Raw genomic sequence first — 20,881 nt, forward strand, 5'->3', positions numbered from 1 at the left:
CTGGAATAAACTTGGTTTTGTGCCTTTGTAGGTTAAACCAATTAAACTAATGACTTTTGTTTTGAAAATTGGCTACCATTTATTTAAAATTTAAACTTTTCTTATGAAAACTTCTTAGTTTATCAGATTGAAGCTAGTGTAAATGGTTGAGTAACACTAATATTTATTTCTCTTATTGAGAAAAATAAATATCAGAAAGCTGAAACAGAAACGTTAATTTCGCTAAAGTTTAGAGATTATGGATAATTGAAATGACAACACATTTTAACCCTTTATACTGTTAATCAGTTCCTTAAACGTGATTAGGTTCTGCCAGTAATTTCCTTCACACAATGTGTAACATTGTTGGTAAGGCCAGCCCAGGTATTATACTATGGGTTCAATAACCAGGAGCAAGGAGTAATTAATGTTTTTGTGGTTGTTGTTTTTTTTAGCTGAGATATTTATTTCACTCCTCCAGTTTTATTTCATACACACACACACATCTATAAATACACACATTTTAAACATATTTCAAATTGAAATAATTAACAATACTTGTTTATTTCTTGTTAAGCACAAGAGTATCAAACCCTGATTTTAAACATCACAAGTCCTCAGTCTTACCACTTATTTTTGTCAACAGAAGATACAACTCCTGTCAGTTTTGTTATATTAATTAGTTTATCTGTAGAAACACTGGTTACTTTCAACAAAATTGAAATATGTTTTTGTTAATCTTTAGCAATATCTTACACTATGTTTCTGACCGATTTCATCTTTACTGTGAGAATAAAAACACAAATATGTTTGAGATGCTTTAAAGCTACTCATGAACTCGGAATAAGAAGCAATCAAGCGTACATCAGAGTAAAAAAAACAGTTTAGTGTTTTAAAAGTTAAACGTCACTAGTTCGTTTGAAGTCCAAACGTTTGTATTCGTTGTTATTTCCATGTATACTTTTGAATGTTTCTTTAGAAAATGGTTCTTGAGAGATGTTGTTATTTGAAAGTACGTGATTTTCTTTCCACGAATAGATGTCACTTTGAATAGATGGCCTGATCAACTGGAAGTTCATTCCAAGCTGAGGAGAGGATCCCTCGAGCTCATGAATGATTCTGATCTTCTGGATCATTTCTCGTATTTCGAATCGAAGAATTCCAAGAAAACAAACTTTGAGGAATGTTATTACACAAAAACCGAGTACACAAAGAAGATCTACACTTCCCTGTAGCCATCTTTGGACTTCATCATAGCACCCGTCTTGGTAAACCTCACTCACGCGGTAACTCTCGACACACGAGTGGTTTAGAAATGCGTTTTCCCACATGAGAGTTTCAAATCTAAGACGACAACAGCTTAGTGGAACCAGCTGATGGTACTTGGGAAACGTTTGTCGTTGTTGATGTAGCCAAAGAGTGTGGGTGTAGTCTCTCGGACCGTCCACACCACAACAGTGGCCATCCTCTTGGATCCTATCCCACAAGATTTGAAATGTTAGTTCTTTTCCATAATCCACCTGAAGCCTTGCTTTTAAATCATTACGTAAATTGGCTGATATATGACTGTAATGAAATATCCACACAACGCCCACTACGAGGTCACCAAGGAAGAGGGCCAAAATAATCAGCAAGTAAGTGTTTAATAGTCGTTCGTTCATTCGCACTGCCCCCCAGCAACCAACAGCTTGTAGGACTCCACCTTGTAGGATAAGTGCAAAGTAAGCATAGACCAAGATGGGCTGGTGAAAACGGATGTAAGGAAAGAGGACCATGTGGTGGTCGGAACAGATCCAGGCTGCAAGACATACGAAAATCAGGACACTGAAGAGTAATATCAGGTTACAGGTGTAGATCCAAAGTCTGTAATACCTCATCGCTCTGTAGGAAAACATCGATATAGTAATAGTGATGGCGGGTCCTCAGAAGAATAACATTATGTAGCTCTACACAAAATGTGCAGCTCTAAGATTAATTATAGATACAAAATAATAAATTAAACGCGAAACAACTAGGAGTATTTCGTATAACATCGGGTTGCTTGGAAGTATGGAAAACATTTCTTGATGTTCTATAAATAATATTGATGAAAGCATTTAGTAAAACTGTAAATACAAAACAGCTGATGACAATTCTGAAGACAGATACGTGAAAATAACAGTAGTGAAGACAGTATCAAAGAAATGTAAGAATTTAGTCAAGTAACAGAATAGTAAATAAAGAAGGAATATTATAGAGCCTAAAACAGAAAAAGTTTAACTGAAACACAATAATTTGTTATTCAAATAACAAAAGAATAAAGTTTGTTTTTGTTGTTGTTATAATACGCAGAGTTACACAATAAACTATTCGTGTTTTGCCAACCACGGGTATCAAAACCGAAATTTTAATGTCATAAACCTGCTGAGATAATTGGAGGTGGGAAAGGGGAAAATAACGTTATATCATACATTGTATTAGAGAACACTGTTAAATCAAGCATTGTTTAAGTATTAGAAATTGTTATGAATTATAGAAAATAAACAAATAAGACTTTATATATATATATATAAATTAATAAAAGTAAGAGCTTATCACTGTAAAAGGGATAGTATTATAAATAGGCTCCGCCTTAACACTGGTTCGTCGACTAGTAGCAATATAATATTTATGAATCATTGCCATCTATTGGTTTACAGTTACCTCTGAAGGAAAAACCTTAATTAATAAATAAAAATATTGATTATACCAGGTCCAGAGTGTAGCAAGAAGTCAGTGAAAACAGTGTAGGTTTGTAAGTTTGTGTGTATTTTACATAAGGAACGAATCACTAAAACATGTTATATACATATTTATATGATATATTTACAGAGAGAGGCGTTTTGGGATTCTATGGTAATTTTACATAGTTGACCTCCGTTTTCGTGAGCACGTACATTTACATATAAAACTATGCTGTTTTATCTAGTATGGTAACATAAGCGACGTAGAATGTTTTATTAATATTTCATCGTTACATCTGTCACAATTCTCATAGGCAAAACTCGCGGTACCGAGGATATTTCCTTACACGAATACGACTCTTGGACATGTGAATGTTACGAGATACTTAGTACAACGGTGTAATTAGAACGAGCGTTCTCAAAGTTATTATTCGGCTTGTTGCTAGGTTTCCTCATAGGCGCGCGTGCGATATATTGAGGATCAGCGGGGATAATTATGAAAGTTATGGTAATTAATCAAAAGTGACAATGTCTGTGAGGAGCAAGAACTGACGTCGATCAAACGCCGATAGGATTTGATTTGTCTTGAATTTTGCGCAAAGATACACGAGGGCTATCTACGCTATCCGTCCCTAATTTAGCAGTGTAAGATTAGAGGGAAGACAGCTAGTCACCCACCGCCAACTCTTGGACTACTCTTTTATCAACAAATAGTGTGATTGACCGTAACATTATAACGCCCCGACGGCTGAAAGGACGAGCATGTTTGGTGCGACGGAGATTCGAACCCGCGATCCTCAGATTACAAGTCGAACTCCTTAACCACATAACCATGACCGATAAGGTATTAATATGATGTCATTATACATTTGGTGGTTCGTTCTTCGTTGTACAAATCAACACAAGATTATTTTAAATTACCAGTCAATCCTTTAGCATTGAAACTTTCATCAGAGTTAAATATATATATATTGCTGGCTCATTGAATTTCTGAAATGCCTTAATATTGCTCTTGTGCGTCCCTTATTCCTACGTAAACACAAACAAGGTGTAACTATCAATGGACAAGTTTAACTAGTCCTAGTTGCCGAAAAAGAAACTTCTTATCTGTGTTTCACAATCGCACTCTTCCAACACGCTAGTGGTAGATGTTTAACACAAGCTTTATCTGTTTTGTACTCTTCCAACGGTCCGGCATGGCCAGGTGGTTAAGGCACTCGACTCATAATCCGAAGGTCACAGGTTCGAATCCCTCTCATACCAAACATGCTCGCCCTTTCAGCCGTTGGGGCGTTATAAGTTACGGTCAATTCCATTATTCGTTGGTAAAAAAGTAGCCCAAGAGATGGCGGTAGGTGGTGATGACTAGCTGCCTTCCGTCTAGTTTTACACTAATAAATTAGGGACGGCTAGTGCAGGTAGCCCTCGTGTAGCTTTGCGTAAAATTCAGAAACAAACACTCTTCCAACACACAAGCCATAGATGTTTAAAATAAACTTTATCTGTTTCTCACTATCTCATTCTTTCAACACACTCGTCATAAATATTTAAAAACAAGCTTTATCTGTTTTGCACCATTTCACTCTTCCAACATGCTAGACCTAGTTGTTTAAAAGCAAACTTTATCTGTATTGCAGCATTTCATTCTTCCAACATGCTGGTCCTAGTTGTTTAAAAATAAACTTTATCCGTTTTGCACTAATCTCAGTCTTCCAACATGCTAGACCTAGTTGCTGATAAGCAAGCTTAATAACAGTTTCAAATGCACTAGTCCTAGATAACAATAAGTTTCTAAAGGATTTTCCTATTTCAAGACATTATTTAATATATTATTCAGTGATTTCCAGGTATGACCAGTCTCTAGGTAACAACAATCCTTCAACACACTAGTTTTATCTACTTGTGAAAAAGACATGATGTGTTCTTTTTTCCTACGAACTTAATTTGTTTCACGTTAAGCATGGACTTCATTCAGTCCATTTAAATTATAACAAAAGAATTAATGGATTACGTTATGCACATTTCTTTATTCAATGATGAAATATCTAGTTGTCAGTTGTGCCAAACATCCAGAAGAGTTGTTGTGTCAGCCATTCAAGAACTTCTCTGAAAGTAAAGAAAAAATAATGATTGAATGTTTAATCTTTCATATGTTGTTGTGGCTCAGGTGAAATGAAACAATGACAAATGGTCACTTAATTGTACTTAAATAAGAACAAGCTATCTTAATCTGTAAAATAATAAATCACAATTAAAGCAAATTTAGAATACAATAACAACAGAAAGTTGACAAATACACTGATTTTCTGTTTAGCGTATATTTATCCTATATCATCCCATATCATAAAGTAAAATATATTTTTCAGCGTTCTAGTCCCCGGTGGACAGCGGTATGTCTTCGGATTTACAATTCTAGAATAGGGGTTCAATTCCCTTCGATGGACACAGCAAATAGCCGATGTGGCTTTGTTATAAGAAAAATATATCGAATATTCAGCGTTCTAGTATCATATCAGCCCAAAAGTAGCCTAGTGGTTAGCTTGTATCGGACTATAAATGGTTAAGTCCAGAGTTAACGCCATAATACTGCTAAACACGTTGCACACCTTCAGATGTGTATGCCTTATGAGAGTGGTAGTCAACCCTGTTACTTTTCCCAAAGTGGTAGAAAGTTCTTAAGGGTGCATATGCTGTTGACTGGCTACAGTCCCTCTGATCGTCAAAAGCCCGAAATTAGAGACAGCTATACCTGGACCTCAGTTCACTGATTTGGCCTTTTAGTCCATGTGTTCCTGAAAAGGTCGTTGTTATTTATTAAGCACAGTGCCACTCAAATGGCTATCTGGACTCTACTCACCACGAGTATCAAAACCCAATTTCAAGCAGAAAAAGTCCGCATACCTTGAAGATATTATTCATATTGAAAATATCAAAACAGTCGTGTCAACTCAGATTAAGAACTATAATAGCATTTTCATAAGAGTATATATCAGAACGCCGTCAATGATGCCTTCTTGAAAATGAACAGATTTAATCAATAAATATAATAAACATTTTATTAGTTAAATTCGTTAACAAACTTACCTAATCCAACTCCAGGAAAATGTAAGGGCAAAGTTTGACTTTTATCACAGCACATTATCTCCTACATGACAACGCTTTCCATTTTAAGGTGGTATTAAGATGGCCAGTATTATTTATTTCTAATTAATTTTTTCATAAGGATTGTACATTTATGTACAATCGCCATAAAAATTTAAGTCGAACAATGTGTTGGGGTTTAAATTCACAAAAAACAATTATCAAATTTTCATCTTAATTTAAGATATTCTTTTTCCCTTAAAGAAATGGTACCCTTTATAAAATATTGTGCATAATATAAAGTATTATCTGATTTCAGGTTTATTGCAGAGTTTCTGTGTAGATAATGTGCATAATAACTGTTACCTGATTACTTGAATTGAAAAAACTTTAAAGGAACGTCTCTCACGATTAGAATGGCATTCTCTTAGAATTTAAGTACTCACAACCAAGATGGAGAGATAGTTTACAGGAAAGATGCATGGTTTAGCAAACGTCCTTTCCTGGACGTGGGACTTTTGCCTATTCTGCAAGGATCTATGACATCAGTCAGTATTCAGAGATATATGTTCATGTGTGAAGCACTCATATAGCTCAAGCAGACAATGTCCCCGTGAATCAGTTTCGGTAAAAGAGAAATGCAGGCAACTGAGAGATATCGAAGTGGAATGACATCTAACTAATTTGAGACGCATGGGGAGATCTCCATGAAACTCCTAGGCTGTTGCCAGTCGGAGCACAGCCCTCTCAGCTACAGCACAGACAATCGCCAACTACAGGCTGGACATCTCCTGGTGAAAGGTTTCAAAAATCATAGTTGTCTCTCCACAAGGTAAGACAACAGACATTCATATATATAAACCATGACCAATGAGATGAGGTACCTTTTAGGACTGAAAGGCCACATGACATCGATGGCAACTCACAACACCTCAAATACCTTATAGCCCTGGACCAAAGTCTGACCACCAATTAGCCCCTGTTAACAGCTTTCATTCATTTCCAAAGACATGGTAGCACCTCCTTCTAGCAACTTTCAAGATTGCAAAAAAACAAATACTGTGGCTTGGCATACAGGTTCAGGAGAACAAAGTCAAACAGATTATACCCCAGTTTTTGAGGGTATGACAAGAGTGAGAAATTATGCTGGTTCCTAAACCATTTCAAGCAAATCACTACCTGGAATGAATGGAACTAGAAACAGGTTGTGCAATGCATGGCTATAAATGTAGATAGTCTGATCCCCGACACTACTGAACATATGGATGAGGAGCAGCCTAGGTGACTGTAGAAAATACATTACCAATTCAACCTGTTGGAGAAACCTGTGAAGACTGTCTATCTAAATTGCTAGTCATTCATTGTCTATTCTCTTCTGATATCTTGCTAATCTACAGTCAGTCTCCCTCTAATGAGAATGGCATCTGTTGCAACATAATTTGAATTGGTCACTTTAAACTAGCTATCAGAGAGGATTTTGTTTGTTTGAAATTAAACACAAAGCCACACAATGGGCTATCTGTGCTCTGTCCACCATGGATATTGAAAACCGATTTTCAGCGTTGTAAGTCCGCAGACATACCACTGTGTCACTTGGGGTCATCAGAGAGGAAGAAGCCTCAATTAATAGCTTTATTAACATTTCAACTAGATCAATATCTGGCTGACTTAGAGAGTTCTCAATAGTTCATCGCCTTAGATTTATCATCCAGATATCGAACTTTGTTTAATTAAACTGTCTCTTTTGTGAGGGAAAACTTAACATAATTCTTAAAGTTGAAAACTATAACATGTTTAAATGATTTTTTATTACATTCGTCCTGTCTTTTTTTATTTTTGTGACTAGTTTTGTTATGTTAGTCTGGTCATTCTTAGAGATTATTTCTTTTCTTTTTATTATCTTATTGGAGTTCAAGTCAGAAGCTAAGGCAGTCATTTAATTACTGTACCTTTCAATAACAATCAAAGAGCTTTTATTTTATTATTCTATAATGTATCACCTAGTAAAGTATAGGTAAAAAGTTTTCTTTTATTGTTAAGAGATGTGATATAACTTTTTAAAAATCATATTTAAAATATTTTATGCATTATTTTATTATCAGTACAAGCTAGGATACCCGCATCCTGAATGGAAGTTGGGTAAATTCATGATTAATGAACGATTATTTTAGAACACGAAAAGTTGTTTCCTATATATATATAACTTCAAAAACCCTGAAACGCCCATAAAGCAGCAAAACACAAAATGTAAAAACCATAAATTTGCATGTATCTCTTCATAAAACCAACAAACCTTCATGCCAAATTTGGTGAAGAGCCATCAATAGGGGTAAATTAGTGGTAAAAAACCCGCAAAAATACTTATAAAAACAGCAAAATGCAAAACAGAAAATTTGTGTTTTCCCATAGACCTAATGAACTTTCACATAATTTTGGTGAAGATCCATCCACACCCTGTGAAGTATTTACATGGAAATACAACAAGCAGTACTATTATATTTATACAGATGACGCTAGTGCAATGGATCCGTGTGTGATGTAGTCATGACGTCATATCCGCACCCTAAGAATGAAGAAAAATAAAGTTCTTCGTGACAAAAAACGGAGGAGAAAGAGAAAATCTTTACCCCTTTTGCAAATCTTCACGCACACAAAATAAAAATTTCGCGAAGTTAGGAGTTGCACATCGCGTAATAAAAAAGTTTTTCTAGTATCATTCAAGCAAGAGTTCCATTATCGTATGATTCTGAAATTATAGTTCAAAGATCATTTTTCATTATTACAGTCAGATTTAAAACGTTGTTAAAGTGTTTATTCTGTACGTTAGTGAGCTTCATTGTTAAAAAGTTTGTGATATTCTTGTAGTGTCCATTTTCTTATGAACAAAATAACGTTAATATCGTCTTTGTTTAAGTCATAAGAATAAAAATTCTTGGTTTTAAAGGTAATTTTGAATGCTGAATCAAGGAAAAGTCAGAAACACAGAAAGGAGGAAGAGTATTAACTACGTGCATTTTTTGTTTGCTTTATCATAAAGATTTTGATCATTTTGTTAAACATGTATGGCCTCACTATTTCTCACACGCTATGGAAACGCTATCAAGATATCAAACACAGACTAACCTTTGTATTTCCTGACGGGATTTACTGCTATTAAATAGTCTTGTAATTTGATGCTTGTCGGGGAATCAGTTTTCATATAAAAACAAACCAGTCTCAATACTGTGCAGGCTACTTGAATATAAGGTAGGATTGAGGTATTCTTTGACACGATAACCCGTTTCTCGGTTGGGCAGAGGTAAATCTCCGGATTTACAATGCTATAATTAAAGGTTCGCCTCCGCTGGTTGGGCAATATAGCTTCGCCATAACAAAGCACACACAATACTTCTATATCGTTCAAACTGCTTGAAGTTAGGGTGAGCCAGGGTGTTGATATTGATAGATACAATACCCATATTCTATTGTCTACTAGAATATTGAGTACATCGGATATCGCTGTTCTTACATATTGTTATTCTACTTCAATATTGCTACATTATTGGGTTGATATTCTTAGACACACTATCATTACATTATTTTGACTAGTTGTCTTTAACGTACGTCAGGGTGTTGATAGTGTTACATATAAGGACTCCATACTGTTTAGTAAATTGTACAATTTTGTCGTCACACATGGGAAATAATACGATCTTCAGCTGTTAGCAGTATTCTGTAAGTTGATTATTTCGACACCTAAATTACAACGATATCGTCACCTTTAGTTATGAGCAGTATTGTATAAGTTGATTATTTCGACACCTAAATTACAACGATATCGCCACCTTTAGTTATGAGCAGTATTGTATAAGTTCATTACTTAGACATTCACCTCACAGCGATATCATCACCTTTAGTTGTTAGCAGCATTATGAAACATTCTGCCATTTAAAGTTATCATGAAATTTACAGTAAGCTGGAGTAGGATGGCCACCCACCCCTCCAATGTTCCAAAATATCTAAAAGGTCCATTGTCTTCTGATTTTTTTAAATAAACATTTGATTTCCATGTACTGCATTTTTGGTGTGAAATAAGACAATTTTTATCTGAAAACAATACCTAATTTTAACCCTCGTGCTTTTTTCCGGCAAGTGCGTTAACATCATACAATCTACTGGGTTACAATAAATTTACATATTTGTAAATATACCATTTGTCTCGATTCTTCATAACTAGAAGTTATTTATCTCACATGCTAACTACAATTAATCGACATTTTGATTATATCAAAAGAACTAGTTTCTGTAATGTATACAGATTTTGTAAAAATGTTTTATAGTAGATCGATATATCTTAAAGTTTACTATTTTTTTGCAATAAGAAAGGCGTTCAAACTTTGTAAATATGTTTATTACATGTTTGTCACTTAATTTATACCGTATTGAGCCTTATGTAACGTTTGTATAACATGAAAAACAAAACTTCTGGTTATAGCGTACAGCGCCGGTTAGCACAGCTATGAAATTTCTTCTAATTTCTTTATAAAAGTAACATCCCATACTTGCTTGACAATGAAGGTCGTTCAGTAAACAGAGCCTCAAAAAATACACTTAATTTTCTAAAAAAAATCGAAGGTTGTCTTATACCTGTGATCGTCTTAAACAACAACAAATGAATAAATCACTAAAGCTTTGGCGTAGAAAAAAAGGTTCGCATTTCGTTTAAAAATTCCCCTCAAACACACACAAACACTATAACGCTTGTTACTTACTTGATATAACAGACGTCATTTGCTGCGTTGGTAAATTAAATATACAAAACATACATTTCTATATATTTACGATGTAATCCAACACACACCTCATTTTATTGTTGTTGTTTTGAATTAAGCACAAAGCTACACAATGGGCTATCTGTGCTCTGCCCAACACAGGTATCGAAGCTCGGTTTTTAGCGTTGTAAGTCCGCAGACATACCGCTGAGCCACTGGGGGGCACACGTCATTTTAAAACTAAGCAAAGGATTTCCTATAGTGATGAACCTATATGAACAGGTTTGTGTACAAAGTATAGACAGAGTATCTTGTAGTAAACACGAAGCTACAAGTACATTTCGCTTTAACACATACTTCTATGTTAGTGACGTTATACCGCCTCACATAATGACATTTTTTTCAGGCAGTTTTCTTCACGAATCCATAAAGTCTTATCTTACAACCTGGAGATGACGCTAGGCTAGTTTTTATTGTCAGTAGACGTTTGTTTGGTTTGTTTGTTTTGGAATTTCGCACAAAGCTACTCGAGGGCTATCTGTGCTAGCCGTCCCTAATTTAGCAGTGTAAGACTAGAGGGAAGGCAGCTAGTCATCACCACCCACCGCCAACTCTTGGGCTACTCTTTTACCAACGAATAGTGGGATTGACCGTCACATTATACACCCCCACGGCTGGGAGGGCGAGCATGTTTAGCGCGACGCGGGCGCGAACCCGCGACCCTCGGATTACGAGTCGCACGCCTTACGCGCTAGGCCATGCCGGGCCATGTCAGTAGACGACATACAACATTCTCTGTGTGCTCAGATATTCATCTTTAATTAAATAATAAGAAACTATAAACTATAGATTCAGTAAACAGCAAATGGCATTATAGTATTAATTGATATCAACAGCACGCAAACGGCAAACAACATTAATACGATCCAATTAGAAGATAAATATATATCTTCCGATATCTAAACAGTAATAACATAGTAATAAGGGATTCCAGTAACAACTTGTTATTAAACTACAATAAAATCATTATAACATAAAATAATATCAAAATCATCTAGTTAATATACAATGTCATGTTACGCATAACCAACAGACAAATATTAAATAACATCTCCATTATTCAGGTATTAAATAATGTACTTGTCATATTGTTTGAAAACCAATATTATAATATCTATATAATTAAGTCCAGGGGCATAAACCCTGGGGGGATACCTCCCCCCTTAATTTTATGGTGGAGGATATAGTGCATACAATCATCCCCCCTACAGTTTGGTCTGCTGAATTGTTTTATTGCATCACAGACCTACAAATTGTGTGTTTGTTCTTGTAATTCTCGTGCTCTTACCAATCGAATTACATAATTAGGCCTAGATGTAGGCTTTTTCAGTAGCCGAAATGTACATCTTTAATATAGGCGTGCTTCTAAGCTTTTCGATCTAAGCGCTAGCTCCTAAGTATCAGTCAGTAGGCCTAAGTATAGATGCAAGGCTTGCAAGCACTATCACAGAATCTACCTATGTCTTATACGTAGTGTAAGATTAAGAAAAATTTTCATCACAACAGATTGAACAGAGCATGAAATTCGAAAATATTACTCCCAAGCGTACACTTCTGTGATCTAGATCTGGCAGGCCATTTGTAGCTTGTAGCTGCATCAATCTTATGTGTATATTGTGCGGTTTTCCTACGCCATTTGTTCTTATGCATGTTTAGCAGGTTTTATTCTCGAACGCCTTACTCTCCTTAGCTGCTGAAAGCGCTAACCATAGCGCACGTTTAGTTTACATTTAACGACAGGTTCGGGCCGCTCGAATCCAGACGCGCCCTACATCATTACCCTCCGCTTCCTGTATTCTGAGCCTCGATTTTACAACAGGGCTCATTAGACCTGTGTTTGTGATCCTCATTAATCCATGAAATTTCAGATTATCACCGCCCTCTAATAAAGTGCTGGTGTTTTATGGTAAAGGAACAATATATTCTCTTATCATAAATAGTAAAAATATTGTATTTTCTTGTATAATTAGAACACAAAACGGCCTGAAGCCTCTACTCGAATTGTATTGCTAGTTTTTGTTTAGGTGTTTTTATTTAATAAATGTGCTTATAGACATTATATCATAACGTGTTTGTCTTTTGATGAGCTTTAACAAGAATATAATATATTTGTGATTAAGTAATTTTCAAGAAACTTGCAATTACTTGCGTTGTAACTAGCACACATTATTGTCCCAGCGATGCCGAGGCGGTCAGTCGGCTCGGTAGTCACCGTGAGGTTCGCGCGTTCGACTTAAATACATTGTACAGTTCAGTCCTACTTCCATTCTGTTCTATCTTCGTTCGTTGTACGTTAGAGTTTTTCAATAAAGACTGTATTTTAGCCTGTTGAGTCATCTGGGAAACAGATTCCAATTATGACAAGCAAGCGTCTAAAACTTTCCGATATTAGAGCCGGTTACTAGTAGTACAAGTGACAATGTAGATGCAGATAATCTAACAACCTCAAGCAAAGGAATAGAAACTTGCCATACAGAGAAAATACCATGTTCACCGGAGGACGAGTCTGAAAATGCTTGTGCAACTATTGCACATCATGAACCACCAGATAGTTATGAAACAAGTTTGTGCAGTAATGAAAAATCTGACACTCCATAGATACAGTGTGGAAAGCCACATCATCCAGACGCACAACTAATACCACGACAGAAAGCAAGATCTAAAAATATCAATGGGGTCTGAAATACAACTGAACGCAAGAACAATGGAGGAAGGTGTTATTCTGTGACGAGACTCATTTCTTCATACATAGTCAAAGAAGTCTGCATGTTTGCAAATCTCCATGTGAAAAACTTCGAGAATCTCACATCAATCAGTTCGTAAAACATTCCTTGAAAAAGATGTTTTGGGGCTTTTTCATCTACTATGGCGTCGAAGGTTTACATATCGTAGAAGGTATGATGCGAGGACCACAGTACATTGAAGTTTTGCAGAGAAGCGTCGTTCCAGAATTGAAAAAGAGATTTCCAGATGGATCTGGCATTTTTCAGTAAGATCTGGCTCCGTGCCACACATCGAAACTTGTGAAGAATTTTATGACTATAACGTGAATAAAGGTGCTGAACTGACCTGGAAACTCTCCAGACTTAAACCCTATTGCAAATCTTTGGACAATTTGTAAAGAAAGACTTCGGGAAAAAGACTGTACTACGAAAGATAAGTTAATTGAGGCCATAATTGAGGTGTGATACCGCGATCCAAAAATTAGAAAAGATTGCAGTCAACTCGTGGACTCGATGCCAAAGTGGATTAATGATTTCCTGTACAATAAAGGCGGTCATATCATGTATTAATTTGCAAGTAATTTTTGGATTCTCAGAAATAAAACGCAAAAAATTGAAAAAAAATCGTAATTTTCCGTCTTGTGTCAATTAATTTGCACAAGCATGTAGGCTATCTCTGCTAAAAATCACTAAAAATGTAAAAATAAATCGAGTTAAAACAAAACAATGTTCAAAATTCTGATAGAATATTTCAACAGAATTAAAAAGGCCAATGACTCGTATAAATTAAAAACACAAGAAAGTTGGACAGTGACACCATCGTCTATGGCACCGTCCAAAGTTAGGGGTAAACTATACAAAAGTTTGTTTTGGTTTGTTTTGAATTTTCACACAAAGCTACAAGACGGATATCTGTGCTAACCATCCCTAATTTAGCAGTGTAAGACTAGAGGGAAGGCAGCTAGTCATCACCACCCACCGCCAACTCTTGGGATACTCTTTTACCAACGAATAGTGTAATTGACCGCCACTTAATACGCCCCCATGTTTGGTGCGACGGGAATTCGAACCCGCGAACTTCAGATTATGAGTCGAGCGCTTTAATTGCCTGGCCATTCCGAGCCATCCTTACAAAAGATTTGTCTAAAATGGTGCCGTCACTCACGGTCGCAACGAAGGCCACACATTGGTGGATCAGTCCCAGATGAATGAAAACTGTAACCAATGCCAAATAAACATGCAACAATTATTGTAGCTGATTTTGAAAGTTAATTTTCGTTGACCTAATTACGTTCCTACCAAGTAAACTAATAACAATTACTGTTACTGATTGTTAAATTGTCGTTTTGGTTAACCTAATTACTTTCCTACCAAGTAAGCACCTTACAACAACTGTAGCTGTTAAAAATAATTTTGGTTGACCTAATTACTTTCCTACCAAGTAAGCACCTTACAACAACTGTAGCTGTTAAAAATAATTTTGGTTGACCTAATTACTTTCTTACCAAGTAAACTTGTAACAATTACTGTAACTGATTGTTAAGTTTTCATGTTACTTCCTTTGAAGGAAGTTAAATTTCTTGTGTAATCTTAATCATCATTGTAACTGACTGTAACGTTTTTACCTTGGCTAATCTTAGATTTCTTCTCTCAGGTAAACACGCCGCAAAACTTTAAGAATTATTGTGACTTATTCAAACGTTTTTCTTTTATTTTTTCGTGAACCTAACCACCGTCTTTATATATAAGCAACTTTGCTAAAAGTTAATAATAATGTTAAAAGATCTGATTGAAAACTTTTACTTCCAGTAACCTGGGGAACCTTAACTTCTGTAAAGGAATTAAATATAATTACATCGAGTATTATATCCCCCCCCAGTAAATACACCTACTTACAACGCTAAAATCCGGGGTGTTTTTTTTCCTGCGATGGACAGAGAAGATAGCCCAGTGTGGCTTTGCCCTAAAATAAATAAAAAATCGAGTACCCTTTGGTATTGTTGAAAGAAAAAACAAATAAGAACGCTTAAATACTCTCTATACAACTGACTGACAACACTTTCAGTAACCTAAGGTTTAAGTAAAAGTTACTCAAAAGCCACAGGAATAGTTGTACTTGTCTTCCACATGCTACACCTTCATGACCCTAAGGCTCTATCTTTCTGAGTGAACTAAATAAAAAACCTCAAGAACTAGTGTTACTGCCACTAACTGGAAAATGTTAGGTTATTTTACCTCAGCACACAGACTTTCTCGATACTGTTATTGGTGTAGTTATTTTGAAACGTTATTTGCAACTTTTCGTATTTCGATTTGTAACGAAACTGAGACCACACTATCGCTTCACAATACTCAATCACGTCTAACTCGTCGTATAGTTTCACTGATGCTTTTGTTGTTGTTATCTACTTGATTATGGTACTTTTAAACGCACTCACCTCTTAACAAGCTGGTAGCTTCTTTTCATACCAGGCTATGCTTGCAACAATACTACTTTCCTTCTAGTGAAGGGACAAATGTGGTAGAAGTTGCTAGTCGTTGCCCCTGACAACAGTGGCGTACTCACTTCGCCCCGTGTCATGTTTATAATAGCCCTCTCTTACTGCAGAGTAACGGACACCTGTCGTAGAAGCTGCTAGTCGTTGCCAATGGCAACACTATCTGATGCACTGACTAGCTGTATCGAGATGCCAAAAATAATTCTGACTCTGTCTTCAAGCATAACCCGACATGCTCTTCATGTGATGTAGGCTTTCCGCTCGTGATTGACGTGAAAGCGATCAAGTATTATGGGCGTCATCATTACAAGGGGAAATATGGTCTACTGGAGCTGACGTCATTATGCATTGTAAAGTTGTGAAGCCATTGTTGTTAGAATGGCTAAAATAAATCAAGTTAATTATTTATTTATATAGTTCACGAAATAATTAGAATATAGTTTTCTTAAATTAGACAGTTTTCCGTCATTGTAATCAGTTTTATGTTCATACTTTGAAAAGAAAACAAAAATTGGAGTTTCTCCCATGACGTTGATACCTCACATGGCATAATGATTTGCATACCATGCTGTAGATCAGAAGGCCAATTGTTCGAGCCCTAGCTGTTCCGTGATATCTGTATGATTCTATAACTACGAGTAACAGTTCTACGATCCAATAAAACGTTGTACAGATCACGTGTGCACAGTCGGTTTTCATAATAAACTTATTCCTTATTTTTATTTTGTATAACATGGTTTGTAATATAATAATGATTATAACAGCCATGTAAACATAACAGACCAAACCATGATAACCATGTAAACATGACATTCAAAAATCACAATAACCGTGTAAGCATGACATACCAAACCCATAGTAACCATGACACGCCAACCCCACAACTACCATGTAATCATGATACACCAAACCCACGGTAATCATGTAAACATAACAAACAAACCCAACAGTAACCATATACACAGATCTCGTTACTCACTCAAATGTTGAATGGAAAGTGCTTGTTTTTAAGGTCAAATCTACATAGCGAGTTATCTGCGCTGTGTCCATCGCGGAGAATCGAACCGTGAATTTGTTGTTATAAGTCCTCAAACTTACCACTGAGCCTCAGAGGGGCAAAAAAAGGCGACTATTTAGTACGGCCCAACTTTGATAACAGTGTTAAGTATGATACATCCTTTTGTGCTGTTAGCCATCTATCTGAAGAAGGGGAACTGAAACCTGGCAAGATTCAAACCCATAATTCTGTTCACTAACTAACTTACTGTACTTAAAACGTCGCAACTCAGAAAGCTGCTAGTTTTAAAGTTACAGATATGAGGAGAAAAGAGAACACTGTAATTGCTGAGACAACATCATTCTTACGTAGTTATTTAAAACATCTGACATTTATATAGAGTCGTCGGTTTGAACCCAATCTGTTAGCTCTTACAGCTTAATTAGATCTAACCATTGTTGAACAGAAAAGTCGAGATCTGAATCGAAATTCTCATATCAATTTCTTGCAAAATATTAAGTTGCACAAAACTGGTCGATTAAATCTTGCGGAAAATATCTAATTAAAGACAGTTTCATTGTGAAAAACGATTTTCCTACCAACCTATAAAGACATCGCTTAGTATCTGTGTGTTTCCAAACCCATAACTATGGTGTTTTCATTTTAAAATGAAATAAAATACAGTTACTTTGATACTAAATTTAAACAGATAGCTTTAAGCGGCAAAAGAAACTAAAAAAGCCAGACAGATTAAATTAAATATTAAAAGCGCGCATGTACCTTTCTATATTTTACTTGTGAATACTATAAAATACGGTCAACGGTATATGTATATTTATGTATGTACATACACACACACACACACACACATTTACAAATATGCATATTAGGTTAACTGTAATGTGAACAGTTACATCGTCTAGTAGCCCCGTATGTCACAGACTGAAAGCTAATTCATTTTACGCTTTAATCTTACAATTTCATCAATCGAACCTCTGTGACGTCACGCGCCAGTTACCATGCCTGCTACTGTCACGAAAGGGGGACAAAAATAACACGTGATATGGCAATTTGGGGTGAGTGTTTGGATACCAATGTTTCTTGCTTTTTACTGCTCTGTCCCAGAAGTTACTCAGTACAACCATGACGTTGTCTCTCTGCACAGTTTCATACTGTTGACATTTTTCTCGTAATATCATATATAACTTTTATTCAGTGGAAACGCTTTTTTTTTCATGAACATTTCATCTTACTTTTAAAATTTTGCATCATAAAAGAGAACCAAAAATATTTATTTAAAGTCTTACATATATATATGATACAGAGAGAAGACGAATGCGAACGAATAGCCAGTTTCTTACTAATTTTGCACAAGGTTCACAAATTATTCATTATTTATACAGAGGTTGAGTAAGTTAAAAATTAAAACGATTTGAAGCCTCGCCAGATCGTTACGTTCAATTGCAAAGGGCCATTCATAGGACTGTAATGTTCAACGCACACCACGCCTCCCTAAATTCTTATTACCATCCATCTAGTATACGAAGACGAAAATATTCCAGTGCTCATGTTAACAGTGCGATCGCACATCAATCCACAGGCGACTTGATCGGTATGCTTTCGTATGGAAAATAGCATATTTGAAGACTGCAATAATTGAACTGGAGGTATGACTGGAAACTTTATCTTGGTGAACCCATACCCTGTTGAAATCGTTTCCAAACGGAATTTTTATTGATTATAATGTACACTGATGTCTGGGCACATGGACAGCATTTTTCACTGACTTCTGTGTTCATGAATTCTCGCCTGTTGCAAGACGCCGCATTTAGCTCACCACAGCTAAAGCAAAGTTCGTTGCAGGTCTCTTCATGTGTGGTCATGATCCCCAAGATGATTCACATTATTCATTACTTTGTTTTGTAATTTCATTAAGCACTAGAAATATCTCCGTCTTGGAAAACATAAACACCCTATATCAGCATATTTTAATTAGCTGAATTTATAATTATTTTATGTCCGAAAGAGCTGTTGTATAATCTTCTCCAAAGTGATCAATTTTCGGTGGCATCACTCAATCTACAAACAAGTAACGCACTCGATTTCTGTAGTCAGAGTATTTTTTAATTAATATTGCCGTATTAGAGTACTAACTTATTCAGGGTATCATTACTTCAGAGTTATAAGAAGCATTTTTGGATTGGTTAGGCAACTCAGAATAGCGGGAAAAGCACACTTTGGCATACAACGTATTTTAGTGTTTAGGAAGTCTGTGGGCATGTACACCCTCCATGAAAATTTTGAAAATAGATGCTCTCAGATTGGATTTTGAACTAATGTTACTATAATTTGTTGAATGTATTAATCATTTGCAAGCGCGCTTTATGATTCACAAAAATAGGTTCTCACTAACACTTATATTCACCATAGTTATAAGCAAGCACTTGCACGTACACTTGCAGATTACACATGCAATTTATTATGTATTGTTTTACTGATTCATACATATTACTACAAGTTCACCTATTTATCATCTAGAGACAGTTTTTAAGTGCAAGTTAAAGCTTAAACACTGCTACATTTTACTGTGAGAAAATGCTGGTTCAGTTGCTATCTGGGCTGCTGGATCTGTTTTGGTACATCCAGCATCATAATCCCCTAAATATAGTCACGGGAAATTTTTCCGCTGGATGGTACCATTCCTTGTCGTCTTACTGAGTGGCTCCCGCTAGTACAGCGGTATGTCTACAGATTTACAATGCTAAAGTCAGGGGTTCGATTCCCCTCAGTGGGCTCAGCAGATAGCCCGATGTGGCTTGGCTATAAGAAAACACACATTTACTAAGTGAAAAAAAGAGAGAGCTTTTTTCATATTTTTTCCTTTCTATAAAAAGTGTCAGTGGTGAGTATAACGTATTTGCTGTTATGCATTTCATTTATTTTGGTGTCTCCCTTTGTTTCAGTTTAATGCATGTGAGGTACATCGTTGAATGTTCTCTAAATTTCTAGAAGATTCTCGAGAATAAAAATCAACAATATATGTTTTACGAAAACAGAAGCGTATCTTTAAACATTGTTGAACTTTCGTTAATCTCGCCTAATGAATATATAGAAACAAGTCATCACAAGACGCCGAAAGACAGTACAATACTATTGGTAAGCTACAGTTAGTATGCATACTACAGGATGTTCGGAAAGTTACTGTGCGCTTATATATATATATATATTAACAGACATGTGTCAATATAGAATACAGGAGGTAAATATGAATGACAATTATAAACAATGTTGAAAGTGACCCCCGTTGGCATCAATACAGGCCCGGATCCTTCTTATTTTGTTTCTAAACACCGCTATCAGTTAATCGCTCATCTGAAATATAATAGAATATGATTACAAAACTGCACAGGGACTTTTCGAACACCCTGTATATGCCTCGGGAGCTATAATTGTGATTAACGCTTATCAATGGGAAAGCTACAGAATTTGACAAGGGATGATTACAAATTTCGAACATTACAAACAGTTCAACTTCAATGAATTAACTTCGGACGTTAGTATTTCTACGACGATATTATATACCTTTATTGGGGTCCGGCACAGCCACGTGGGTTAAGGCATTCGATTCGTAATCTGAGGATCGCGGGTTCGAATCCCCGTCACACCAAACATGCTTGTCCTTTCAGCCCTAGAGGCGTTAAATGTTACGATCAATTCCACTATTCGTTGGTAAAAGAGCAACCCAACAGTTGGCAGTGGGTGGTGATGACTATCTGCCTTCCCTCTAGTCTTACACTGCAAAATTAGGGGGTGCCAGGGTAGATAGCTTTCATGTAGCTTTGCGCGACATTAAAAAAATCTTTATCGGTATAAAATTGGTTTAAAAGGGACGTGAGGTCAGCCAAGCTAAAGCGAGGTGTAACAATATCAACTCAGAATTAATTTGCTCCTCGTGGACCTAGACCGTCAATAAAATATTCATTTCTAGCCAAGAAATAAGACTCAGAATTGTCTGTAAGCTTGTAAAACGCTTGTACATAAACAACCACTTGCAATAACTATTACTAAATAACCGTTATTAAAATATTAT

General features: G+C 35.9%; 1 protein-coding gene across 4 annotated transcripts; it reads right to left on the bottom strand.

Annotated features, from left to right (window-relative positions):
• Positions 1–327: 327 nt before the first annotated feature.
• Positions 328–15,992, bottom strand: LOC143257023 (tetraspanin-11-like). Of its 4 annotated transcripts, none has more exons than XM_076515091.1 (4): positions 15,735–15,992; positions 15,193–15,259; positions 4,693–4,787; positions 328–1,925 (listed from the first exon to the last, which is right to left on the bottom strand). In XM_076515091.1, exon 4 carries the CDS (start codon positions 1,872–1,874, stop codon positions 879–881), a length of 996 nt encoding a protein of 331 aa, XP_076371206.1. In that variant the 5' UTR covers positions 1,875–1,925; positions 4,693–4,787; positions 15,193–15,259; positions 15,735–15,992; the 3' UTR covers positions 328–878. The 4 variants fall into 4 exon arrangements, with proteins under 4 accessions (XP_076371206.1, XP_076371205.1, XP_076371208.1 ...); XM_076515093.1 differs by having other exon boundaries at positions 329–1,860; positions 15,735–15,991; XM_076515090.1 differs by lacking the exon at positions 15,193–15,259.
• Between the last annotated feature and the right edge of the window lie 4,889 nt (positions 15,993–20,881).

The sequence above is a fragment of the Tachypleus tridentatus genome, chromosome 7 (genome assembly GCF_004210375.1).
Source record: "Tachypleus tridentatus isolate NWPU-2018 chromosome 7, ASM421037v1, whole genome shotgun sequence".
Lineage (NCBI taxonomy): Eukaryota > Metazoa > Arthropoda > Merostomata > Xiphosura > Limulidae > Tachypleus > Tachypleus tridentatus.

Coding starts and splice junctions, on each gene's coding strand:
- LOC143257023 (XM_076515090.1), bottom strand. CDS start 1,874: ATGTTTTCCTACAGAGCGATGAGGTATTACAGACTTTGGATCTACACC.